Raw genomic sequence first — 20991 nt, 5'->3', positions numbered from 1 at the left:
CTCTCTAGGTCCATTTATCTACTGCTATTGCTCAGGGCACAACATACCCAGTGCTTTTCAGCTGGAACAGAATTGTTTTAGCAAACATCTGTGTGAATGCTCATGCAGATACAGTGCAAGATAGGTTTAGGAGAGCTGCATCATACAAAACAAGAAGAGTGTGCATTTTTAGGAGAATCTGAAGGAGAGGTAGTTCTTGCACACTGGACAAGAGCTCAAAGTGCCTATTGTTACAGAGCACCCTGCAGATCATGCTGTGCTGCCTTTGCGCTCGGCCTGAGGTGCCATGTGCTGGTCTCTGGGCTCGTGCATAGCCAAGGAGATCCCCGTGGAGGGCACTCTACAGCCCCATCAACGCACAAGAACTTTATGACGCATTTAAGCCTCACACACATGCAAAAACCCCTAAACCAAAGTAAAACACCACAACAATTCTTGTAGGTACTTTTATATGGACTGCAAACATGCAAAACTTCAGAATGAGATTTTCAAAAGCAGTATGTCTTCACCGTGTTCTAACAGTTTTTCAAACAGAGGCAACAAAAATATTAAAATTCTGGAAGCTCTCAAATCCTTTCATCTCAGTCTAATCCTGAAAATAAATTTATGTTATGTGTCTTCTGAAAAATAGGCTTAATTATATTCTATTAAGGAGAATTTTTTTCTTGGGTTTTTTGTTTTTGTTTTTGTTTTTGGTTTTTGTTTATCTGCTCTCTAGTACTGGAAAGAAAGCAAGATCTTTCTTGTGGCATAGAATAGCAGCAGAAAGAAGAATTTAATAGACTGTATTTAGAGCTTCATTTTTCTTACCGGTTATTTTTGCTGGAATTGCTAGACAGCCAAGCTGATAGGATATGGGTGGAGCAATGGATGATGTCTACCCCAGCTTTACCCAAGCCTTTGAGTGTCTCCTAGAGAATGCTTAAACACAAATTGCCAAAATGCCCAGCAAGGAAGACTGAAGAAATGGATGAGGACTGGCACAAAGTAAAGCTGGAGGCAAGTCAGGAGTGCTCTGACCCCCAGAGCCTGATCCTGGGGCACATACTCTTTACTGTCTTCATTCATGGCCAAGCTGGAGGAGCAGTTTACCCTCAGCAAGTCTGCAGACAATATGAAACTGGCAAGAGCACCTGATAGCTCAAATGCTTTTGCCGTTCAGAGGGATCTCGGCAGACTAAAGAATTGGCCTGAGGGGAATCTGATGGCGTTCAACAAAGGGAAATTGAGAAGTCTTGGACTTGGGCAGGAATAACCCCGGGCCTCAGGAGCTGCAGGAGGCCAACTGCCTGGGAAGCAGCTTTTTTATTTTCCTCCCTTGCCGGCTTGGGGTTGGGCTGCAAAGCACAGGCGGAGGGATGGCTGCAGCCAGGCACAGAGAGGGTTTGCACCTGCCCCTGCCGCGCCGAGCCCGGCCCGCGCCGGGGGCCCGAGCGCAGCGCCCCCCTCAGGCCGCGCGCCGCCGGCGCAGCCGCGGCCGTTGCGCTGCGGCCGTTGCGGCGGCACTCGGCGATCGGTGCCATGGCGGAGCTGCCGCTGCCCGCCGGGCTCTACGCCAGCACCTTCCCCGCCAAGCTGTGGCGCCTGGCGAACAGCCCCCGCGTCCGCTCCGTGCGCTGGGACAGCCGGGCCCAGGGGCTGCTCATCGACCGCTCCCTCTTCGAGCGGGAGCTGCTCAGCCCGGGCGACGCCGCCGGGGCGGGCGGTGAGAGGGCGGGGCCGGCCCCGGACTCCTTCCAGGCGTCGCACTTCGGCAGCTTCGTGCGGCAGCTCAACCTCTACGGCTTCCACAAGGTGCCGGGCAGCGTTGGCTCAGCTGCGCCGGGCGAATCCGGATGCTGGCTCCACTACAGCAACCCCAGCTTTTGCCGCGACCGCCCCGACCTCCTGCTCCGTGAGATAAGTAAAAGATAATTTGTTCACTGTAGTATGCTTGCTTACTTTGGTTTGCATAAGAATATACTGTGATATGTTAACCTAATTTGTTTTGCATAAGATAGTGGCTAAGAATGTACTGGTGTGTCTTTGAAATGCTTATTTGCTTACAAGGTGATAAGGAGGTTGAGATTACAGTCCTGGGTGTGTGTGTATCTGGTCTGCTTGCTGTATCTCAAAAGAAGAGACTTAGAAGCTATCACAATGACCAGACTCAGACTACATCTGGAGAGTCACGCCTGCAAGGAGAAGGGGGGGGATAAAAGGAAGGTTGGGACAGAACATTTTTGCGCGCTGTTGGTGGAGCAGGAGACTCCCCGGCCGCCCAGCGCTGGATTTTGCCTGCCTTACTCGCTTGCTAATTTTAAATAAAATTGCTTTATTGAATTAAGACACTTCAAATTGCCGTGTCACAATTTATAACAATTTGGTGCCGTGACTCGGATGGAGAAGTAGATCAGTCGCTACGGGACGATTGGGAGGCGCCCCGCCCTTATGGCGGCCCGGCTGCCCCAGGCTTTCTGATTGCTCTCCACCGACGAACCTAAATTGAGTAACGGGCAAAGGAGAACCGGTTACCCCTGTAATCTTTCTGCACGAAGAACCAGCGAAGACGCAAGACGCGTGAGTATAGGCCGGTTTCCCGCTCGGTTTGGGGTGGTTTTCCCGGAGTGCTGTGTGTGAGAGGTATCGTGGAGACCAAGTGAGTGCGGTCTCTGTATTAGTGCGTTTTCCATTCCCCGCAAGGGGCTGGGCCACGAACCAGGGGAGCACGTGTGTGAGAAATTGAGTGCACTCCGGAAGATGGGACAGAGGAAAAGCAAGCCCTCTGGTCCCATGGGAGAGGGGACCCATGCTAAGCTTCCCCAGATTCCCAGGGATAGCCCCTTGGGTTTAATGATAATTAATTGGGATGCTTTCACATCTAGAAAAGGGAAAGACAAAGTTAAAATGATACATTATTGTATGGAAGTGTGCGGGAAGGGCCTAACCCTAATTCCCATGCAAGGAATGTAGAACAAAGGGAGAATCGGGAGCAGAGTTATATTTCTAGGGAAGGAAAAGGAAGAGGTCGTGAAATTGTCTGCTTCTACTGTGGAAAGAAGGGACATATGAAGAGGGGATGCAGACAACAGATAGTGGATGAGAATGCCTTTAAGGAAGATTAAGGGTGTGAGGCCCCAGGCCAGCAGAGAAGCAGCAAGGTCCCTTCACTGCCAGCCCCAGAGGTGGCAGTGGGGTTAGAAATGTCAACCTGATGGAGCTTATGGTGTAAACCACCCTTGTTTGGACAGCTGCACTCTTGCATTACTCTCCAGTGCCAAAATTTCTGCTTCCACCCACACTGCAGTGTAGCTGCTCAGCCTTTTCAAGATTTTGGGACATGCTGTGGAGCCTGTATGGGGTGAGATGCTGGCAGTGCTTTTACTTGCTTTTTATAATGGACCACATTATCTTGCCCTCCTTAAGAAGCCTTTTGCTTCTGCAGCTTCAATTCTTAAATGCAAAAGTATTAATGTATTGTTATTGTCATTTAATTGTACAGTTGTCACATAACTTACTGTTCAAACATGGTCCTACCTCCACCCTTTCAGGACACTTCCCACACTGCTGCTGCTACTGTCTGGGGGAACAGAAATTGAGGTTGGGAAGCCGCTTTTTGAAGTTCTTAGATTAGTCAATTCATTCTGAGCTCTGCTTAACTTGTTTTCTTAGGTACACAGTGAAGTAAGTATTGAGGTAAGTCTCCCTAGCAGGGAGCATGGTCCAGGGAAGTGTACTATAGAAAGAGCTCCCTTTCAATAACCAGTACTTTGATATCATCACTGGAAATCACTGTCTGCTAATGACAGATGATGAGGTTTTGTGCCTAGAGACATTGTAAACAACTGTTAGTTACAGCACAAATAACTTCTTCTAAGCAGTTCTTCCTTATTACTTTCAAAATACTGAAATTGCTATCAGCCAGAGCATTATGTCTATTTTAAGTAGGTCTGAGATTCAGGGAAACAATGTGTGCAAGAATAGTTTTCACAAGTAATTGCAGACATTGTCAGAACTGCATGTGTTGAAGCCTTGGTGCCTGCACTGGTAAAATCAGCCGGAGTGCAAAACATGACCTGAGTAATTCAGCTCATTTGCTTCTAAAAGGCAAAAAGCCCTTTCCTTTCAATGCATTTTGGATGTAAACACAGTTAATGAGCTTGTAACAATTTCTTAGTAAGGCTGTTCATTCGTTTGATACTTATTTTCTACATTTAAGGGAAGACACTGAAAAAAAAAAAAAAAAAAAAAAGTGTTCTTAATCAGAAACTGGTTGATCCTTTGTATGATCTTCAAATGCAGTCTCTGCTTTCCTGCTGTATGCTGTGAAACCTCGTGCATTTAAAAATGACAACAGCCACATCAATGATGTTGTGGACTCCATCCTCTCCCCCTAAGCTGGAATAATGCCAGGACAATCTAAACTCAGAAGAGTGAATTCCTGCCTCAGCTTATACAAATTCAGCTTAGTGTGCAGTCATTTTATGAAATGTCTACTACAAAAACTATTCTTCCCCCTTGCATTTCTGTGGAAGTAATTTGAAATCATTGTGTACACACTATTATTTAAGCTATGATATTTTAAAATAAGTGAGTTATTTACGTATGTAAAGAAACATCATAAGGAGCCCTTGGTAAAGCTTAAAAGTAGGACCCCAACAACAAGAGATGGAATTTTTAGTGGATACCAGGGCTGAAAGATCCACAGTGCAAGCCTTGCCGCTTGGATGTAAAAAGTCATCTGACACTGTACATGTAATTGGGGCAAAAGGAGAGCCCTTTGAGGTATCTGTTATCAAGGATGTGATGGTAGAAACTGATTCCAAATGTGGTATAGGTTCTTTACTACTGGTACCTGAAGCAGATTACAATTTATTAGGGAGAGATCTGATAATAGAATTGGGTATTAATTTAGAAGTTGTAAATAAAGAATTACAGATAAAGCTCTGTCCTTTAAGGGTGGAGGATGAAAAGAAAATTAATCCTGAGGTGTGGTATACCCCAGAAACGGTGAGGAAATTGCAGATTAAGCCTTTCTCAGTAGAAATAAGTAATCCTGGCAAACCCATAAGAATAAAACAATACCCTATCCCTAGGGAGGAAAAATTAAGACTAAAACCTGAAATAGATAGGTTATTGGAAAAAGGGCTTTTTAGAGCCCTGTATGTCTCCCTTCAATACTCCCATCCTGCCTGTAAAGAAGTCAGATGGGTCCTACAGATTGGTGCACGATTTAAGAAAAATAAATAAGAGGACTTTGGCCCGGTTTCCAGTAGTTGCAAATCCATAAAAAGATTTAAAGGTAATTGAATCCAGACCACTAAGTAACTCCTGGTCTGCACAAGCTTGTGAATTATATGCAGTACTCAGGGCTTTAAGGTTATTAAACGGAAAAATTAGAACAATATACACAGACTCTAAATATGCATATGAGATAGTAGAAACAATAGATTCTGATAGGGGACCTCACTTTGTGTCCAAAATAACTGAAGATATCTCACACGCTCTGGGAATTAAGTGGGAATACCATACCCCATGGCATCCCCAGAGTTCGGGAAGAGTGGAAAGAATGAATGGGGAACTAAAAAAAGCAATTAACCAAATTAATAATAGAAACAAAATTGACATGGGTCAAGTGTCTCCCTTTAGCCCTATTGTACATAAGAACAAGACCCAGAGCAGATGTTGAGATTTCCTCTTTTGAAATGCTATACGGGATGCCATATGATTTAGAGGAACCCCGAGACCACCCCCGGTTAAAAGACTATAAAATAACCTCATATATTATTGCCTTAATGAAACGCCGCAATGAACTTTGGGAAAAAAGAATCATTACGCAAAGAACCCCTTTAGATCTAAAAATGCATAAAATATACGCAGGAGACTATGTGTTAATAAAATCCTGGAAAGAATCTACACTAACCCCACAATGGGAAGGTCCTTATCTTGTGTTACACACTACAGAAACTGCAATTCGGACTGCAGAAAGAAGATGGACACATGCCAGTCGAGTAAAAGGACCAGTTAACAACACTGTGTGGCAAGAAACCAGTCCTCCCGGGAACCTGAAATTGAAGTTACAGAGAAACTAATGGACTCTTATCAGATTAAATACACATCAGACTTATATTACTTAGATAGTGGGCTAATTAGTAATTCAAGTGTTAGAGTAAAGTGTAAAAATCAAAATTGTAATTGCTATCCTTTTGTATACTATATCTGTAAGGTGTGTGGGGAACAGTGGTGGTCACATTGCAACAGAGAGTATCCTCCACGAGGAACTTGCAATTCCTGTTAGAACGTACAAAGAGAGATTACAGCTTGGGTACTGACCTGTAAAGTGACTAGAAGGGAAATCCGATTGGAATCTAAAGAGTGGTGGGAAATTTTCTCAAATTACTGCTACCATACAAACGAGCCGAGCCCATTTGTGACAGAGATCATAGAAGGCCTTTGTAAGAAAGACCTAAAAGGGGTCAGTTGTACCGCATCAGAAGTAAAAGATCAAAATTGGCGTTCTTATTGCACGTGGCAAAGCACTAGAGGGCATAAATCCCCTCCTGAAGAATACTCTTGCTGCCAAGAAGATAGTACCCCTGTGGCTCGAAGCACCCGAGTCGACAGGCGAGGCAGAGGAGTAAACAGCTGTGGAGGAAGGAGCCCTCAGGATGGAATACGCAAGCAATATTTGCGGAACTACCCCAGGACTGGGAGTAACAAAGGCAGAAATAGTTTTTGGGCTCAAGAGTATAATTGTTGCAGTGTGAGAAACCAGACCCCACATGCCATTTGCTTACTGCTTGTGATTTTCCTTTGTATATATTGTAATACTGCGGAAGTAACAACTCATGAACCTTTCAAGTGGACTTTAGGAAAATGGGAGGATTCACGAGTTATAAGGAGCAATACTACAGCTAGAGCTCCCACTTTGCAGTTACCTGTGGCATCCTTAGGTACTGGTTAGGGTTCCCATTGGGTTTCATAGTTTTATATGTGTCCTGCTTCAAATCCTGGTAAAGGGTATTGCAATAGTCCTGGACAATATTACTGTACATATTGGGGTTGTAAAACAATAGCTAGTACATGGGACCCCCCACTCCTGATCCATACATTAAGGTGGTCTGGAAGCCAGATGGTTATATTCCTCCCGGCTACTAGACAGGTCATAAACCCCCAGAAAATATTTGCAGGAATATACAAATTACTGCATTAAGGCCAGAGGATAGTATATGGTTAATTGGAAAAACTTAGGGCGTTCGCTTATATTCGGCTGATTTTGGAAATTTTGGTAGCTTAATATTTATAAAGAAGGAACTTGTGCCCCCTGATCCTGAACCTGTAGGGCCAAGCCCAGTGTTATTAAAAAAGAAGGTTGTTTTAGCCAACCAAACAAAAGAAAGAGATCAGACCCAGAATAAAATTCAGAATGAAAACACTTCAGGAGACGAACAAGAAAAAACCCAGGAGGGTAATATACTCTGGAAGGTTATGAAAGCAAGTTATAGTGTCCTAAATAGAACCAACCCAAAACTGACAGAAGACTGTTGGCTGTGCTATAATTTAAGACCCCCATTTTATGAAGCCATAGGGGTCACTGCAAAGCCCAGAAGAGTGAATGGAACTAATCCGAATCAGTGTTTGTGGAAAAAGGGTAAAGAGACAACACCGGGGCTTACCTTGGCTCAGGTAACAGGGAAAGGGAGATGCATAGGAAAAATCCCAACACAAAGAGAATACCTTTGTGGAGTAATAGAAACAGGCAGAAAGAAACCGGCTGACTGGCTATTGCCAGCAGCTAACACTAAGTGGGTTGTTGCAGTCATGCTGGCATGGTAGCATAGAGGATTGTTTTAGAAAGGCCTTGGGAATGGTAAACTGAGGAAAAGGATACATTCATGTATGCCCCATTGTTTTAGAAAGGCTTTGGGAATGAGAAACTGAGGTAAAAGATACATTTATGTATGCTCCACTGTCTCGGGAAAGTCCCGCTTCAGCATTCCTCTGTAGGCCCCCTTCTCCCCACCCCTGAGCAGTTCCCATTGGACCTGGCCCCTGGGGTGGTTCTGATGTGCCTTAGCTGAACACTGTCTCTATTGTTTAAGACCTTATCTCTTAATTTTGCTGTATAAAACTGTATCTGGGCAATAGCCCAGGGCCTTTGGTCACTGCAATGCTTCAGGCAATACAATCTCTCTGGACAAGCATACCATTGGTCTCTCTTGGTCTCTTTATCTCGAACCCTAGCGGCGACTGAGGCAGCGCCGCAGCTCGGACCGTGCTAACCCAGACGCTGCCTGGTAAGCCCAGGGCAGCGGGACCGCGGAAAACCCCGGCCCCGGAGGGGACAGCTAGCCGGAGGGTCCCGGGGGGCCGGGGAGGGGCGGGGGACAGCGGCAAGTAACCCCCGAGAGCAAAGTGGCGGTCGAAAGAGAAGCAACAAGTGGCGCACCAACGTTGGGCTTTGCACTGGTCTGAGCAAGCCTGCCGCAGCCGTCGTGGACAGTGCACTGGCTAGGAGCTTTTCCAGACACTTTGCAGTGTCACCGCGAGCTGCAGAGCGGAGAGCGGTGTGAATAAATCGCTACGCAGGCTGTCGGCTCCGCGGGGAGAAGCTCTGGGATCACGCTGGTGGTGTGAAGCATTTGCCTCTCCACACAGCCCAGCGGGACTGTTGCCGTGGAGACAGACGCCGATTTCTGTCCGGCGAGGTCGCCACGGGTCGGACGGCACCTCTCCACACCCGGGAGACCGCCCGGGGTTCGGGAACCGTTGCTGCAGTGGTGTCTAAAGGACGGCGGTGGGTGAGTCTCGGTACTGGGGGGCAGGGGCCCGGCCAGGAGACATCGGCTCCTGTGTGCCCGTGGGGGGACACGCCAGCGCGCAGGCGTGACGGGAGTCTCCGTCATAGCTTTAGAACTTTGGGTTTGCTGCAGTAATTGGTTGAGATTTTGCTGTGAAGCCAGCCATGGGTGTTAGGCTGACTACACAGCAGAAAGAGATTTATAAACAAGTTCAGGAGCCCCTGCTGAGTGCAGGTGTCAAATTTCCTAAGAGCCTTGTAAAAGAGTTTGTCAGATGGTTATCAGTAAGTATTCCGGAGATAACAGAGCAAGTAGTGAGAGAAAGACGATTTTGGAAGCGTGTTGGTGCAGTGCTGAGTGAAAGGACAAAGGCAGGAGATCCCTCAGTGAAAGAAGGTTTTATGAGAATGTTTTTGGTCGTTTACGATGTTGTGAAAGAGAGTGCGGACACTCAGGGCGCCCAGGGAGCAGAAAAGCGCCCTGTCGCGTCCCCGGTGCCCCCCCGCACCCCCTGCGGTGAGAAAACTAACTGTGCAGATGTAGATTTAGTTTCTAACCCTTCTCCGCCTCCTGCTTTTGCTCCCACAGCTGAAAATCCATGCTTTGCACCCCCCATTCCCCCCCCCGTGCAGCCCCCACAAGATGGAGGTGGCCACGCGGTTTCCCCTTCTCCATCCCCGCATTCCCTGCTCCCTGTGCCAGCCCAGAACACGCCCCCAGCCCTCGCATTCCCCCCTCCGCCTGTCCCTGACCCCAACCCCTCCTCCCTTGCGGCGATCCAGCCCACATTCCAGCCCCCGGTCCAGCCCTCAGCTCCTCCTCTCAGAGTTGCCTCACCTCTCCCTGTCCCAGCCCCGCTCCACGCAGCCCCGCCGGCTGCGGCCACTCCTACACAAGCCGGCCCTCCTCCCTCTCCCTCTCCCTCTCCCGGTCTCCCTGGCAACGGCAGCGCCCAGGCTGTCAGCCGGGAAGTGCTCAGAGAGACCGAGCCTGCGTTCTTAGCCCCTGTGATTTATAATGCCAGGGGACAGAACGCCAAATGGGAGCCCCTTTCGTATGATAGTATTAGGGAACTTTGCAAAACGAAGCGTGAGTTTGGGGAAAGAAGTGAATTTTTTAAGAGCATTTTGAAAGCTACTATATGCTCCAAGACATTTGTCCCCGCTGATTTGAAACGTCTTTTCAGTTGCTTGCTCCCTCAGTCTGAGTTTAGATTGTGGGAAAGAACGTGGAAAAGACTTGCAGCAGATCTCCTCCCAGAGATTCTGCAGAGTCCAAGCCTTTCCACAGATATAGAGGATGAGGAAATCACTTTAGAACATCTAGTGGGTGAGGGTGATTGGAGCCAAGCTGAAAAGCAAGCAGCAGGCATTCCCAGAGCAGTGTTGGACCTGTCCAGGGATGCAGCAGAACGTGCATTTTTCAACATGCCTTCTAAAGACCCTGTTGTCTCATATACCGCTTTAAAGCAGTCTGTTTCAGAACCATTCATGGATTTTGTGGATCAAGTGCGAGCCTCTGTGGAAAAAAGGGTGCAAAATCCAGAGCTCCAAGACCAGGTTACATTAGAACTGGTCACCACAAATGCAAATGAAGTCTGTCAGCGAATCATCCTATCCCTTCCATCATCGCCTCCCCCCACACTCGATCAGCTCATCAAGGAGTGCACCAGGAAAGCTATGCTGATGACAGAGGACTCAGTGATAAAACCACGGGAAAGGGTGTTTGCTTCAGCAGCAGCAACCCCCAGGACTCCTGGGTTCAAAGGGCCTCCTCGACAAGGGGGGAAGGCGGGAGGGGGGAGAATCATTTTCCTTTATGCTGGCAGAGCAAATTGTATCTTTTTCAGAGTTAGTCCACTTTGTTGTATGATTTTATCTCTCTTTCAGACTAGCAGAATGTCAATTTCCACATTCCTGCTCATCGTTTGGTTTCAGGGAATGGTCATCTACCCTTCCACGGTGGATGCATGGATTGTTCCACAGCCCAAGAAAAATGTGTGGGTCATGCTAGCCCAAGCCTTGCAACAGGATCATATGTGTTTGTCCACTGCCTCAGCAGAAAATCCGATGTCCACATGTTTAATAGGGGTTCCAAGTAAGGGGGATGAGTTTCCAATTGGTCTGGTCCGTTTGCAAAAGCAGGTGAACGAAAATAAAATACCTAAAGGTGCAGGACAAGTTGAAGCACAAGTGCAAAATCCCCTCATTTTGTGGCAAGGGTGGGTTTCACATTTGCCCACTGCTGAGGGGGAGCCCCAGGAATTAGAACTCCTAGGCTCTGCAAAAGCTGAGTTTTGCATTCAATTTGATTTTTCCCCAACCAAAGAAGTAAAATTATATGAACATGTCAAACAGTACAAGGTAGAATTCAGAGCAGGTCAATGGTGCACAGCTGTCTACAAGCTGAAATTTGCATCCACCACTGATTTCCGTCCACGCAAGCTGGACAAGGGAATGTTTCTTATCTGTGGGGACAGAGCATACCCAGGAATCCCATCTCGTCTTATTGGAGGTCCATGTACTTTTGGGCATCTGACCCTTGCTTCCCCCAACATGACCCAAATTCCAATTGGGCAAGCAAAAAGTGGGAAAAAAATTACTAAGCGGAGTGCAAGCCAATTTGATGAACATTGTGATGCAGAAATTTATCATTGGGCAAAATCCAAAAGAGTTGCTGTCTCTGTGTTTTTACCATGGGTTGCAGCAGCCAAAGCATTGAGTGAATTAGGCAATCTAGAATGCTGGGTGACCAAGCAGGCAAATTTAACATCAGCAGCCCTGAGTGACCTCCTAGAAGACGAGGAAATAACCAGAAAGGCTACCCTCCAAAATAGGGCAGCTATCGATTTCCTGCTGTTGGCACATGGTCATGGATGTAAAGAATTTGATGGGTTGTGTTGTTTTGATCTGTCATCTAAAGGACAGAGTGTCCACTTGTCCATTCAGGAAATGAGAAACCTCATTGGGAATGTGAAGCAAGAAAATGAGGATTGGTTTAAAAATCTGTTCAAAGACTGGGACCTTTCTGGGTGGGCAGTGTCTCTTTTAAAAGACATCTTTTACTTTCTAGTTGCATTGTTTTTAGTTCTGTTAGCATTTGGGATTCTGAAGCGGATCGTCTCCAAGGTCATCACCTCGAAGCCGAAGGCTTCCGCGCCGGTTTTCATCGCTGCTGCCTCCACGGAAAGCGATTGGTGGGAAGACGACAAGCAGAAAGACACTGCAGTTTAAGAGCCACAGTTTACCTTCTCCCAAGGCATCGTTCATCTTAGTAATTGAAAAGCGGGGAATTGTTGCAGTCATGCTGGCATGGTAGCATAGAGGATTGTTTTAGAAAGGCCTTGGGAATGGTAAACTGAGGAAAAGGATACATTCATGTATGCCCCATTGTTTTAGAAAGGCTTTGGGAATGAGAAACTGAGGTAAAAGATACATTTATGTATGCTCCACTGTCTCGGGAAAGTCCCGCTTCAGCATTCCTCTGTAGGCCCCCTTCTCCCCACCCCTGAGCAGTTCCCATTGGACCTGGCCCCTGGGGTGGTTCTGATGTGCCTTAGCTGAACACTGTCTCTATTGTTTAAGACCTTATCTCTTAATTTTGCTGTATAAAACTGTATCTGGGCAATAGCCCAGGGCCTTTGGTCACTGCAATGCTTCAGGCAATACAATCTCTCTGGACAAGCATACCATTGGTCTCTCTTGGTCTCTTTATCTCGAACCCTTGTGGCGACTGAGGCAGCGCCGCAGCTCGGACCGTGCTAACCCAGACGCTGCCTGGTGAGCCCAGGGCAGCGGGACCGCGGAAAACCCCGGCCCCGGAGGGGACAGCTAGCCGGAGGGTCCCGGGGGGCCGGGGAGAGGCGGGGGACAGCGGCAAGTAACCCCCGAGAGCAAAGTGGCGGTCGAAAGAGAAGCAACAGTGGGTATGTAACACTCTGGGTGTCACACCGTGCATCTCACTGAAACTGTTTAATCCAAGCCAAGACTACTGCATCCAGGTAACGATTATGCCCAGAATTACCTACCATACAAGTGACTACGTATATGAACAACAAACTGTGCCAGAACACCATCTAATGAAAAGGGAACCCCTCACTGCCTTAACTATTGCAACTCTCCTTACCATCGAGGGAATAAGAGCTGGAACTAGGGTGGCATCCCTAGTAAATCAACAAAAAGAATTTAAAGCATTAAGAATTTCAGTAAATGAAAATCTGAGTAAAATTGAGCAGGCCATCGATGGATTGGTAAAATCATTAAAGTCCCTATCTGAGGTAGTGTTACAGAACAGAAGGGGTTTAGACTTGCTATTATTACAACAAGGGAGATTGTGTGTAGCCCTAAAGGAGGAATGCTGTGCATACGCTGATCATCCTGGAATTGTTACAGACACCAAAGCAGAATTAAAGAGAAGATTAGAGCAGAGAAAGAGGGAAAGAAAGGCACAGCAAAGTTGGTATGAATCATGGTTCAATCAATCTCCTTGGTTAACTACCTTGCTATCCACCCTTGCAAGACCTCTGATACTAATAATATTGGGACTGACCTTTAGGCCATGCATCTTCAATAAGGCAATAAAAATAGTAAAAAGACGATTAGAGGCAGCACATTTAATGCTCATTAGGGCAAAATATGAACCCATACACAATGTGGATGAGACCCTAATACTAAGTCACCACGAGTTACAAAAATTCAGTGAACAAAATAAAGATAAACAAGAAAAGGGGGAAATTGAGATAAGTAAAAGATAATTTGTTCACTGTAGTATGCTTGCTTACTTTGGTTTGCATAAGAATATACTGTGGTATGTTAACCTAATTTGTTTTGCATAAGATAGTGGCTAAGAATGTACTGGTGTGTCTTTGAAATGCTTATTTGCTTACAAGGTGATAAGGAGGTTGAGATTACAGTCCTGGGTGTGTGTGCATCTGGTCTGCTTGCTGTATCTCAAAAGAAGAGACTTAGAAGCTATCACAACGACCAGACTCAGACTACATCTGGAGAGTCACGCCTGCAAGGAGAAGGGGGGGGATAAAAGGAAGGTTGGGACAGAACATTTTTGCGCGCCGTTGGTGGAGCAGGAGACTCCCCGGCCGCCCAGCGCTGGATTTTGCCTGCCTTACTCGCTTGCTAATTCTAAATAAAATTGCTTTATTGAATTAAGACACTTCAAATTGCCGTGTCACAATTTATAACACTCCGCATCAAGCGCCTGACCAGGGCCAACAGGCAGCGGCTGGCGGCGGGGCTGGAGGTGTGCAGCCGCCAGCCCAGCCGCTTCCAGCAGCTCCACGCGGAGCGCGCGGTCCCGTCCTTCCCCGCCGGGCAGCCGCCCGGAGCCGGTGAGACAGGGCGGGAGCTGCGGGCGCGGAGGGCGGCGGGGCTGAGGCCGCGGGCACTGCCCGGCGGGGCAGGAGCGGGCCCTGCCCGCTCTGGGGCTGCTCAGCGCAGCTGCCCCGGCCGGCACAGGGGCTGTCCTGGGGCAAGGCAGCTGTGCCGGCAGGGCCCGGGAGCTGTGCCGGCTGTGCCGGGCTGCCGGGGCTGCGGGACAGGCCCGCCGCGGCTGCGCTCACGCGGCTCGGCTGCAGCTGGCCCGGCCGTGCGCCCTGGCTGGCGCTGCTCCTTGCCAGCCCTGGGGTGCTTGGGGAGCTCTCCGTGAGTGCGTGTGAGCTGAGGGCTCGGTCCTGGTCAGGTCCGCTGGGAGGGACCCCCCTGTCCCTCTGGGGCAGCGGGCAAGAGAGCTGCAGTTGGGGTTCTGGCAGTTGGCCCCTGCCGGGGAAGGGCAGTGGGACAGTTTTCCCAGACAGTTGAGCCAATAGGGGAGAGCAAAGTAGGCAAGGAACTGCTAGTTAAATAGCCCCAGAGCATCTTGGATTCTTTTTTTTTTCTTTCTCACCCTGCTTGGGAGGGTGGGAGCTTTTGTCTTCCCTGACATAAGTACAGTTGCTGCCAAGGGAAGCACACCCAAATCCCAATAATGATCCAGCCCTTCCTTTGCTTCCTTTCTTCTTTTCTGACTCCTACACAGTGCTCTCCTAGCAGGACCTCAATGCTGCCTCACCTGAGGGTTTAGAGCTGCCTCCAGGCCCTTCCAGGCAAAGTGCAGGTGCTAAGTAGTCTGAGTTTTTCCTAGCATCTCCCAAGAAAATCTTTACCTCATATGGACCTCTTGGGGTTTCATCAGAGGAACCAGGCACGGGCAAATTTAATCCCAGCTGTGAGCTCATCATCCCACTGGGTCCCATGGAGCATAAATGCCACCCTGAGCTCATCTTTCCTCTGTTTCCTATAGACCATCACAGCCCTTCCATGGCCTCTCCACAGAGAAGCTGCTGCACATCTTCCACATTTTCCCTCTTTCTTTGAATGAAGACAAACTAGGACAGTGATAGGAGATTGCAGATATTTAAGACTGTCTGCCCTGCAAATCAAGCCATGCCATTGAAATGAGCTCTGTGTGCTCCAGAACAGCTGCATCAGCAGCATATGGCCTCAGCCTCAAGGTTGTTTTTAGAATAAACTCACTAATTTCAGTGTGTGTGTCTGAGGATCTGGGCTCTTCCTGGGCGACTCTGCATTCTGTGGTCTTTTGTGATGAGAAACTCCAGCAGCCAAATCCCAAAGCTGCTGAGAAGACACAAAAGGCTTTGATTATAAGGTGTCTTTGTGTGTGTGTGTGTCTATACCAGATTTACAATCCATGGTAAAATCTATGTACATGTCAATTAGGATAACTATTTAAGAGGAAGAACTCACTTTTCCAATTCTCTGGGAAGTGTGCATACATTTTTGGAACTGAGGTTGCTGTGTGCTTCTTGTGATGTTTGATCCAAGGCAGCACTAGAGCTCTGCATCCCAAAGCAACATTCAGGAGCCTGACCAATGTGTTTGGATTCTTGCAGCCACCAAAGACACTTCGGCCCCCTGTGCTGCAGCTGTCCGTGCTGGTTTCATAGCATGGACAGCTCCCAGCTGGCTGTGGAGTACTCCTGGGGAAGAGGAATTGCCCCCAGTGGATCTGGACATGGTGCTTGAGACACTGGAGGAGATGTTTTCTCCGTCTGCTCAGGTAACTGCGTTGCACAAGATGAAAGGGGCTGGACTGAGAGCTTTTGAATGTTGTTGCAGGGCTGAGAAGCAAAGGCTTCTTGAGTTCAGCTGTGAACAGACAGCTGTGAACAGTGCTTGCTAAAGCAAGGTTTCCTGAAGAAGAGGGAATGAAAAATTCTGCCCCCTGAGTAAGGATGAAAAGGTGTGAGCCTTTTTGGGTTGGCCAGGTTTGGGTGCTCGTTTTCCTGGGAAGAATCCCTCCTGCAGGGGCATTTGTGGTGAGGAAGTGGAAGCTCTGTAGGTTCTAAGAGGCTTTGTTTGATGGAAAGAAGAGAGGAGTGTTTGGAGAATTGCCACTGAAGGCAAAGTGTCCCGTGCAGGGAGGGCCATGCGAGAGGTGCCTCTGTTCCAGCAGCAGATGTGGAGATGTGGGCTCTGCCTCTTTTGGGTGGGAAGGCCAAGGCAAAGCAGGGCTGGGCTGCAGCTGCTGCTGCTGTGAGAGGCCTGCCGTGCCTGCAGGCGCTCCCAGAGCCATGGGTGGGGCTGGGCTGGAGATGCAGCTTTCCTCTCAGTAACCTGGTGCCTGCAGTCCAGTTCCATCTGGGAAATCCTCAGCTGGGCAAACTGGCCAGTCTTGCTGTCCATGTTGCAGAGCTCAGTCGCCTTGCTCTTGGGCATCTCTGTGGCAAGAGATGTGTGTTCCCACGCAGTCCCTGCCAAGCTGCAGCCTGGATGAGACTGCTGTGCTCAGGGCTGTGGAGGGAGGAGCACATCCCTGTGCCAGGAGCTGGCAGGACTCCTTCCTTAGCAGCCATTGCATGTTTTCAGTGTCACATCCATGTCCAACACTGTCAGCTTTGACAGTTTCTGGACTGTGTTTGAAGAAATGAAATCTTTTTGACAGTTGAAGGGCTTTGGGGCCCAGACTTCTTGTTAGGAACAAGGGATTACGAGTGTGAGCCACAGAGTTGTTGGACCAGGTGTTCTCTGTAACTGCTGAGAAGGGTTTCTTTCTTTCTGTTTCTCTTTCAAGGAGAATACTGTTGTTGTGCCTGAGTCTTCAGGAGGGGAGCCTGTGGACAAGGCTGAAGCAGAGGGAGCTTCCTCTGGCACGCAGAGCTGCACGAACAGTTCCCAGGAGCCCGAGGAGCCTGGTAAGGACAGAGCCCCCATTGGGTTAGAGAGGTGTGAGACGGCTGCTCTGAGCCTGCCTCTGGCAGGAAGATGAGATGAGAAGAGTTGAGTTCTTGTCTGCAGGGTTGGTGCTTCCTGCTGCCTTTAGTTCAGATCCTGCACTGGCACAACGTGCCTGAGCCCTGCCCTCCACCCTTCTGCAGGGGCTCTGACACCGAGTCCTCTGCTGTGGCAAGAGAGCAGGGAATAAACCTGACCTTGTGGGAGTTGTGTCACCAAGCCAGGTGTGTCCCAGTTTTGTGCTGATGCCCATGGATAAGTTTGCTGCAGGGTGTCAGTGCTCAGGAGGCAACACTGAGTGACTCTTGAAGCAAGAGTGGAAATCCCCAGCAAAAAGTCAGTGTAGGAGTCTGAGCTTTTTGTCTCCAGGCATTAAATCAATGTAGTACCAGTCTGCTGGCAGCTATAGTGAGATACATTAAAAATACAAGCACCATAAGCTCTGAGACTAAACAAATCATTAAGTCATAAATCCAGTAGCTCAAGGAAAAACTGAAATTACCCCAAATTAGCGAGAACTAAATGAGAGAGCCCTTTGGACTGGCATTCTTGTGCAAAGCTGGTGTAGCCTGAAGGCCTGGTAGGGAGCTCTTTCCCTCCCAGCTTTTAATCCCAGAGCTGGTGGTTGTTTGGAGGAGCTGTTGCTCACTGCAGAGGGCAGTTTGTAGGTGGCAGGGAACGGTGCTAGTTCATAACTCAGCCCCCAGCAGCCCTCAGCTTCAGCCATTTCAGTGAGGACTGAGGTCAGTCTGTCCTCAGAGGACAGAGGGAGCACAGAGAAAGAACAATCCTGGGCTTCTCTGTGGCAGCTGGGACTGTCTGTGTTTCAAGCTCTCATGGGTGCCATTTGCACTGCGAGTGCAACTTTACTGAGGTACTTCAATGCTTTACACAGTTTTGAACAGTTAGAAGGATCTCTGTTCTTTAAAGAGCAGGTCTGAAATTGCCAACTAAGAATCTGCCTTTCAGGCCATCTTTGACAGTCCCTGGTAGTAGGAAAATTACTTCCAAAGGGAAGGATGCACAGAGGCCAATATTGACCCAGAATTTCTTTTTTTCTTCCCAGATATACACCTGATCTACCTTGCCAGGAGGGCTGCCCTGCATGGGAAGAAGGATCAGAGGGACAGCCTGTGACCATCGGGCAGGTGGAATCCCTCTGTTTATACGTAGATCAATAGATTCCTGTAGTTCTATTTATCTATCTATATAGTTACAACTATAGATTTATAGATGTCTATTTATCTAGTTAAACATATATACATTTATCTTTATAGATGTGATAAATTTATATTTTTACATATGGAGTAATGTTTTTACATTTTTATATTTTTCATTTATAGATGTATAGAGTAACATGTATATATATGTATAAATATGCATAGTTATGTAGTTAAGAGTTATATGAATATTTAGATGCGTAGATAGAACTGTGTAGGCCTAGGCTGCATTTTTCCCTCTTTCTCCCCTGGGCTGCCTTTTTCACCTCTCGCTTTTCCCCTGTGCCCCCCGTGTCCCCTCTCCCTGTGCTGGTCCGAGCTGGGGCCGGGCCGGGCGGAGCAGCAGTTCCAGCCCGGGTGTCCCTGGAGCGCTGGGAGCTGCCGCTGGCCCCAGGCACTGTCCCCTGAGGAGCTGCTGAAGGACGGTGGGAGCGAGGGGCCGAGGGCCGGTGGCGCTGAAGGGACGGTGACCCTGAGGTGCTGCTGGGGCTGAGGGTGTGGGGCAGCCGGGGGCCATGGTGGCACTGAGGGGACAGGGAAGTGGCACAGGCCGAGGGCGTGGCGGGTCGAGGGGGACGGGAAGGGTCAGAAGGGCCTGAGGGGGCGAGAGGACTGTGAGGGCTGAAGAAACTGAAGGGGGCTGGGGCTTTGCCCGGAGCATGGCGGGGCTGAGGGGATGGAGGGGCCGGCAGGGAGCACAGAGGGCTCCGGGACTGCAGCTCTGCCGGGCCTTGGAAGCAATTCCAGAGCCTCCGCTTTTGGCACAGCCGCACTGAAGAGCTCGAGGACAGCCGGAGGCGGACGGGAGCCAGCAGGGAGAAGCTGCCGGCCGGCAGCAGGAGCAGGACCGGGGAGCTGCTGCTGCCAGCCTGGAGAGAGCCCGGGTGAGGCCACAGCCCGGGGAGGCAGGGTGGGGCTGCGGGCGGCGGGGCTGAGGCCGCGGGCACTGCCCGGCGGGGCAGGAGCGGGCCCTGCCCGCTCTGGGGCTGCTCAGCGCAGCTGCCCCGGCCGGCACAGGGGCTGTCCTTGGGCAAGGCAGCTGTGCCGGCAGGGCCCGGGAGCTGTGCCGGCTGTGCCGGGCTGCCGGGGCTGCGGGACAGGCCCGCCGCGGCTGCGCTCACCACGGCCTGGCCCGCTCGGCTGCTTTTTCCTTCTGGCCCTCCTGGGGAGGCTCTGAGATCTCCTCCTCCCCGATGGAAGGGCAGCTGCTGCCAAGGGAAAGGTCCCCGTACTGACTCAGTGTTCCCTTTGCTTGCCAGCTGTGCCTTCTGCCGTCCCTGTCCAGCAGAGCTGCTCTGCACAGGAGGAAGAGACCGAGGGAGAAGCTTTGGAGATGGGGCAGCTGGGATCCTTCTGCTTTGCAGTTCTGCTTAAAGATGTCTGGACTTGTACATGAACACAGATAATTACCTGGATATTTCCATATGTATGTTGCTATTTGTATAGGTTTATTTCTATGTGTTTGTTTTTATATTTATATATGTATTTATATGCACATGTATGTAATAAATGTGTACATATATATCTAAAAATCCGTATTTATTTCTGTATATTGTGGTGGTTTTATATATATATATTACTTTCATTATGTATGCAGTTGTTTAGCTATGTAATTCTATCTATTGAGTTCTTGGTAGAGGGTTATTTAAAGAGAGAGATTGATATTTTTGTGTATCTACGTGTTGCGGGTCACAGGGAAGATGTTCTCCAGCCAGCTCACTCCTCGAGACCTGTGTGCAGTCACGAGGGTGACCACTCGCAGATCTCCACTGAGATCTCCTGGGTGGTGGTGCTTGCCGGGGACTTGCAGCTCCCTGCAGCAGACGGCTGTGGCATGGGTAACACAGCGGCAGCACAGTGCGAGAAACCGAGGCAAAGGAATAAAGAGGAGTCACTTGTTTGAATTCTAGGGAGTTTTATTCCCCAGAGGATTCAGGGACAAATGACAATAACTGAGGGCAAAAAGCTGCTTTTAAGGCGAGCGGGATTTAAGGAAGGACACAACCTTTTACCAATAGGAAGGCATCAGGGGAGGGGTGCAGGGTAAGGACTATCCAATAGAAGCCACCAAGGGGAAGGAGCAAACCTTGCACCCCAATCTTGTTTCGAGGAAGGGATGAAGGACAGGGAACACTCCAGAAGAGAACAAAGGAGATACAAGGAGATTGACAGGTGGATTGACATCCATTTGTGGAAAAATTTTGGGGTAAACAACTCAGGACTGAACCATTACAAAGCCAAATGGGGTACATGGAATGCACCCTTACAAACTTGTAACAAGGAATATGTAAAACCTACTACAGAAGAACAAACTTCAAGACAGAAGACAAACACATTTTTGTATTCCTAGATGGGTTTCACACTCGTGGTAATATGTAATAAATTAAGTTGTGAAACAACTAATTGATCTTTGTGTACAGTGAATTGTTGTAGAGGCTGGCAATAAATTAAGGCTTGCTAACTGAAGTTGGTATTTGTATATTTTTACATAGCATTGTTTGACTAATGTAATAAGTTCCTTTTTTAACATAAATTAATACTTGTATAGTTCTGTATTCTCAGCGTGGGTGTAGCAATTTGTAATAAATTACATTTTCCAACTGAAATTGATTCTCATGCATTTGTCCATCAGCATGGCCATGAAAATCTCTGGCCGTGCCCAGGACTTGCACTCAGGCTGGGCAAGGGAAGCACAGATTTGGGATGGCAGCAGAGCCACATGTTGGCTCAGAACTCACTGCAAAG

At 48.7% G+C, this 20991-nt stretch overlaps 2 protein-coding genes across 2 annotated transcripts; both read left to right on the top strand.

The window, feature by feature from the left end:
• Window positions 1–1066: 1066 nt before the first annotated feature.
• Window positions 1067–19775, top strand: LOC146763752 (uncharacterized). Its single transcript, XM_085568007.1, has 3 exons — window positions 1067–1232; window positions 1346–1783; window positions 19506–19775. The coding sequence occupies exons 1-3, from the start codon at window positions 1067–1069 to the stop codon at window positions 19640–19642; spliced, it is 741 nt and encodes a 246-aa protein (XP_085424133.1). The 3' UTR covers window positions 19643–19775.
• Window positions 8356–12466, top strand: LOC146763753 (uncharacterized). Its single transcript, XM_085566232.1, has one exon. It carries the CDS (start codon window positions 8945–8947, stop codon window positions 12011–12013), a length of 3069 nt encoding a protein of 1022 aa, XP_085422358.1. The 5' UTR covers window positions 8356–8944; the 3' UTR covers window positions 12014–12466.
• Window positions 19776–20991: the final 1216 nt, after the last annotated feature.

Source organism: Lonchura striata, chromosome Z (assembly GCF_050655825.1).
Source record: "Lonchura striata isolate lonStrDom1 chromosome Z, ASM5065582v1, whole genome shotgun sequence".
Taxonomy (NCBI): Eukaryota; Metazoa; Chordata; class Aves; order Passeriformes; family Estrildidae; genus Lonchura; species Lonchura striata.
Note: the sequence above shows the minus strand (reverse complement) of the source record. Positions and strands in the feature narration are given on the sequence as shown.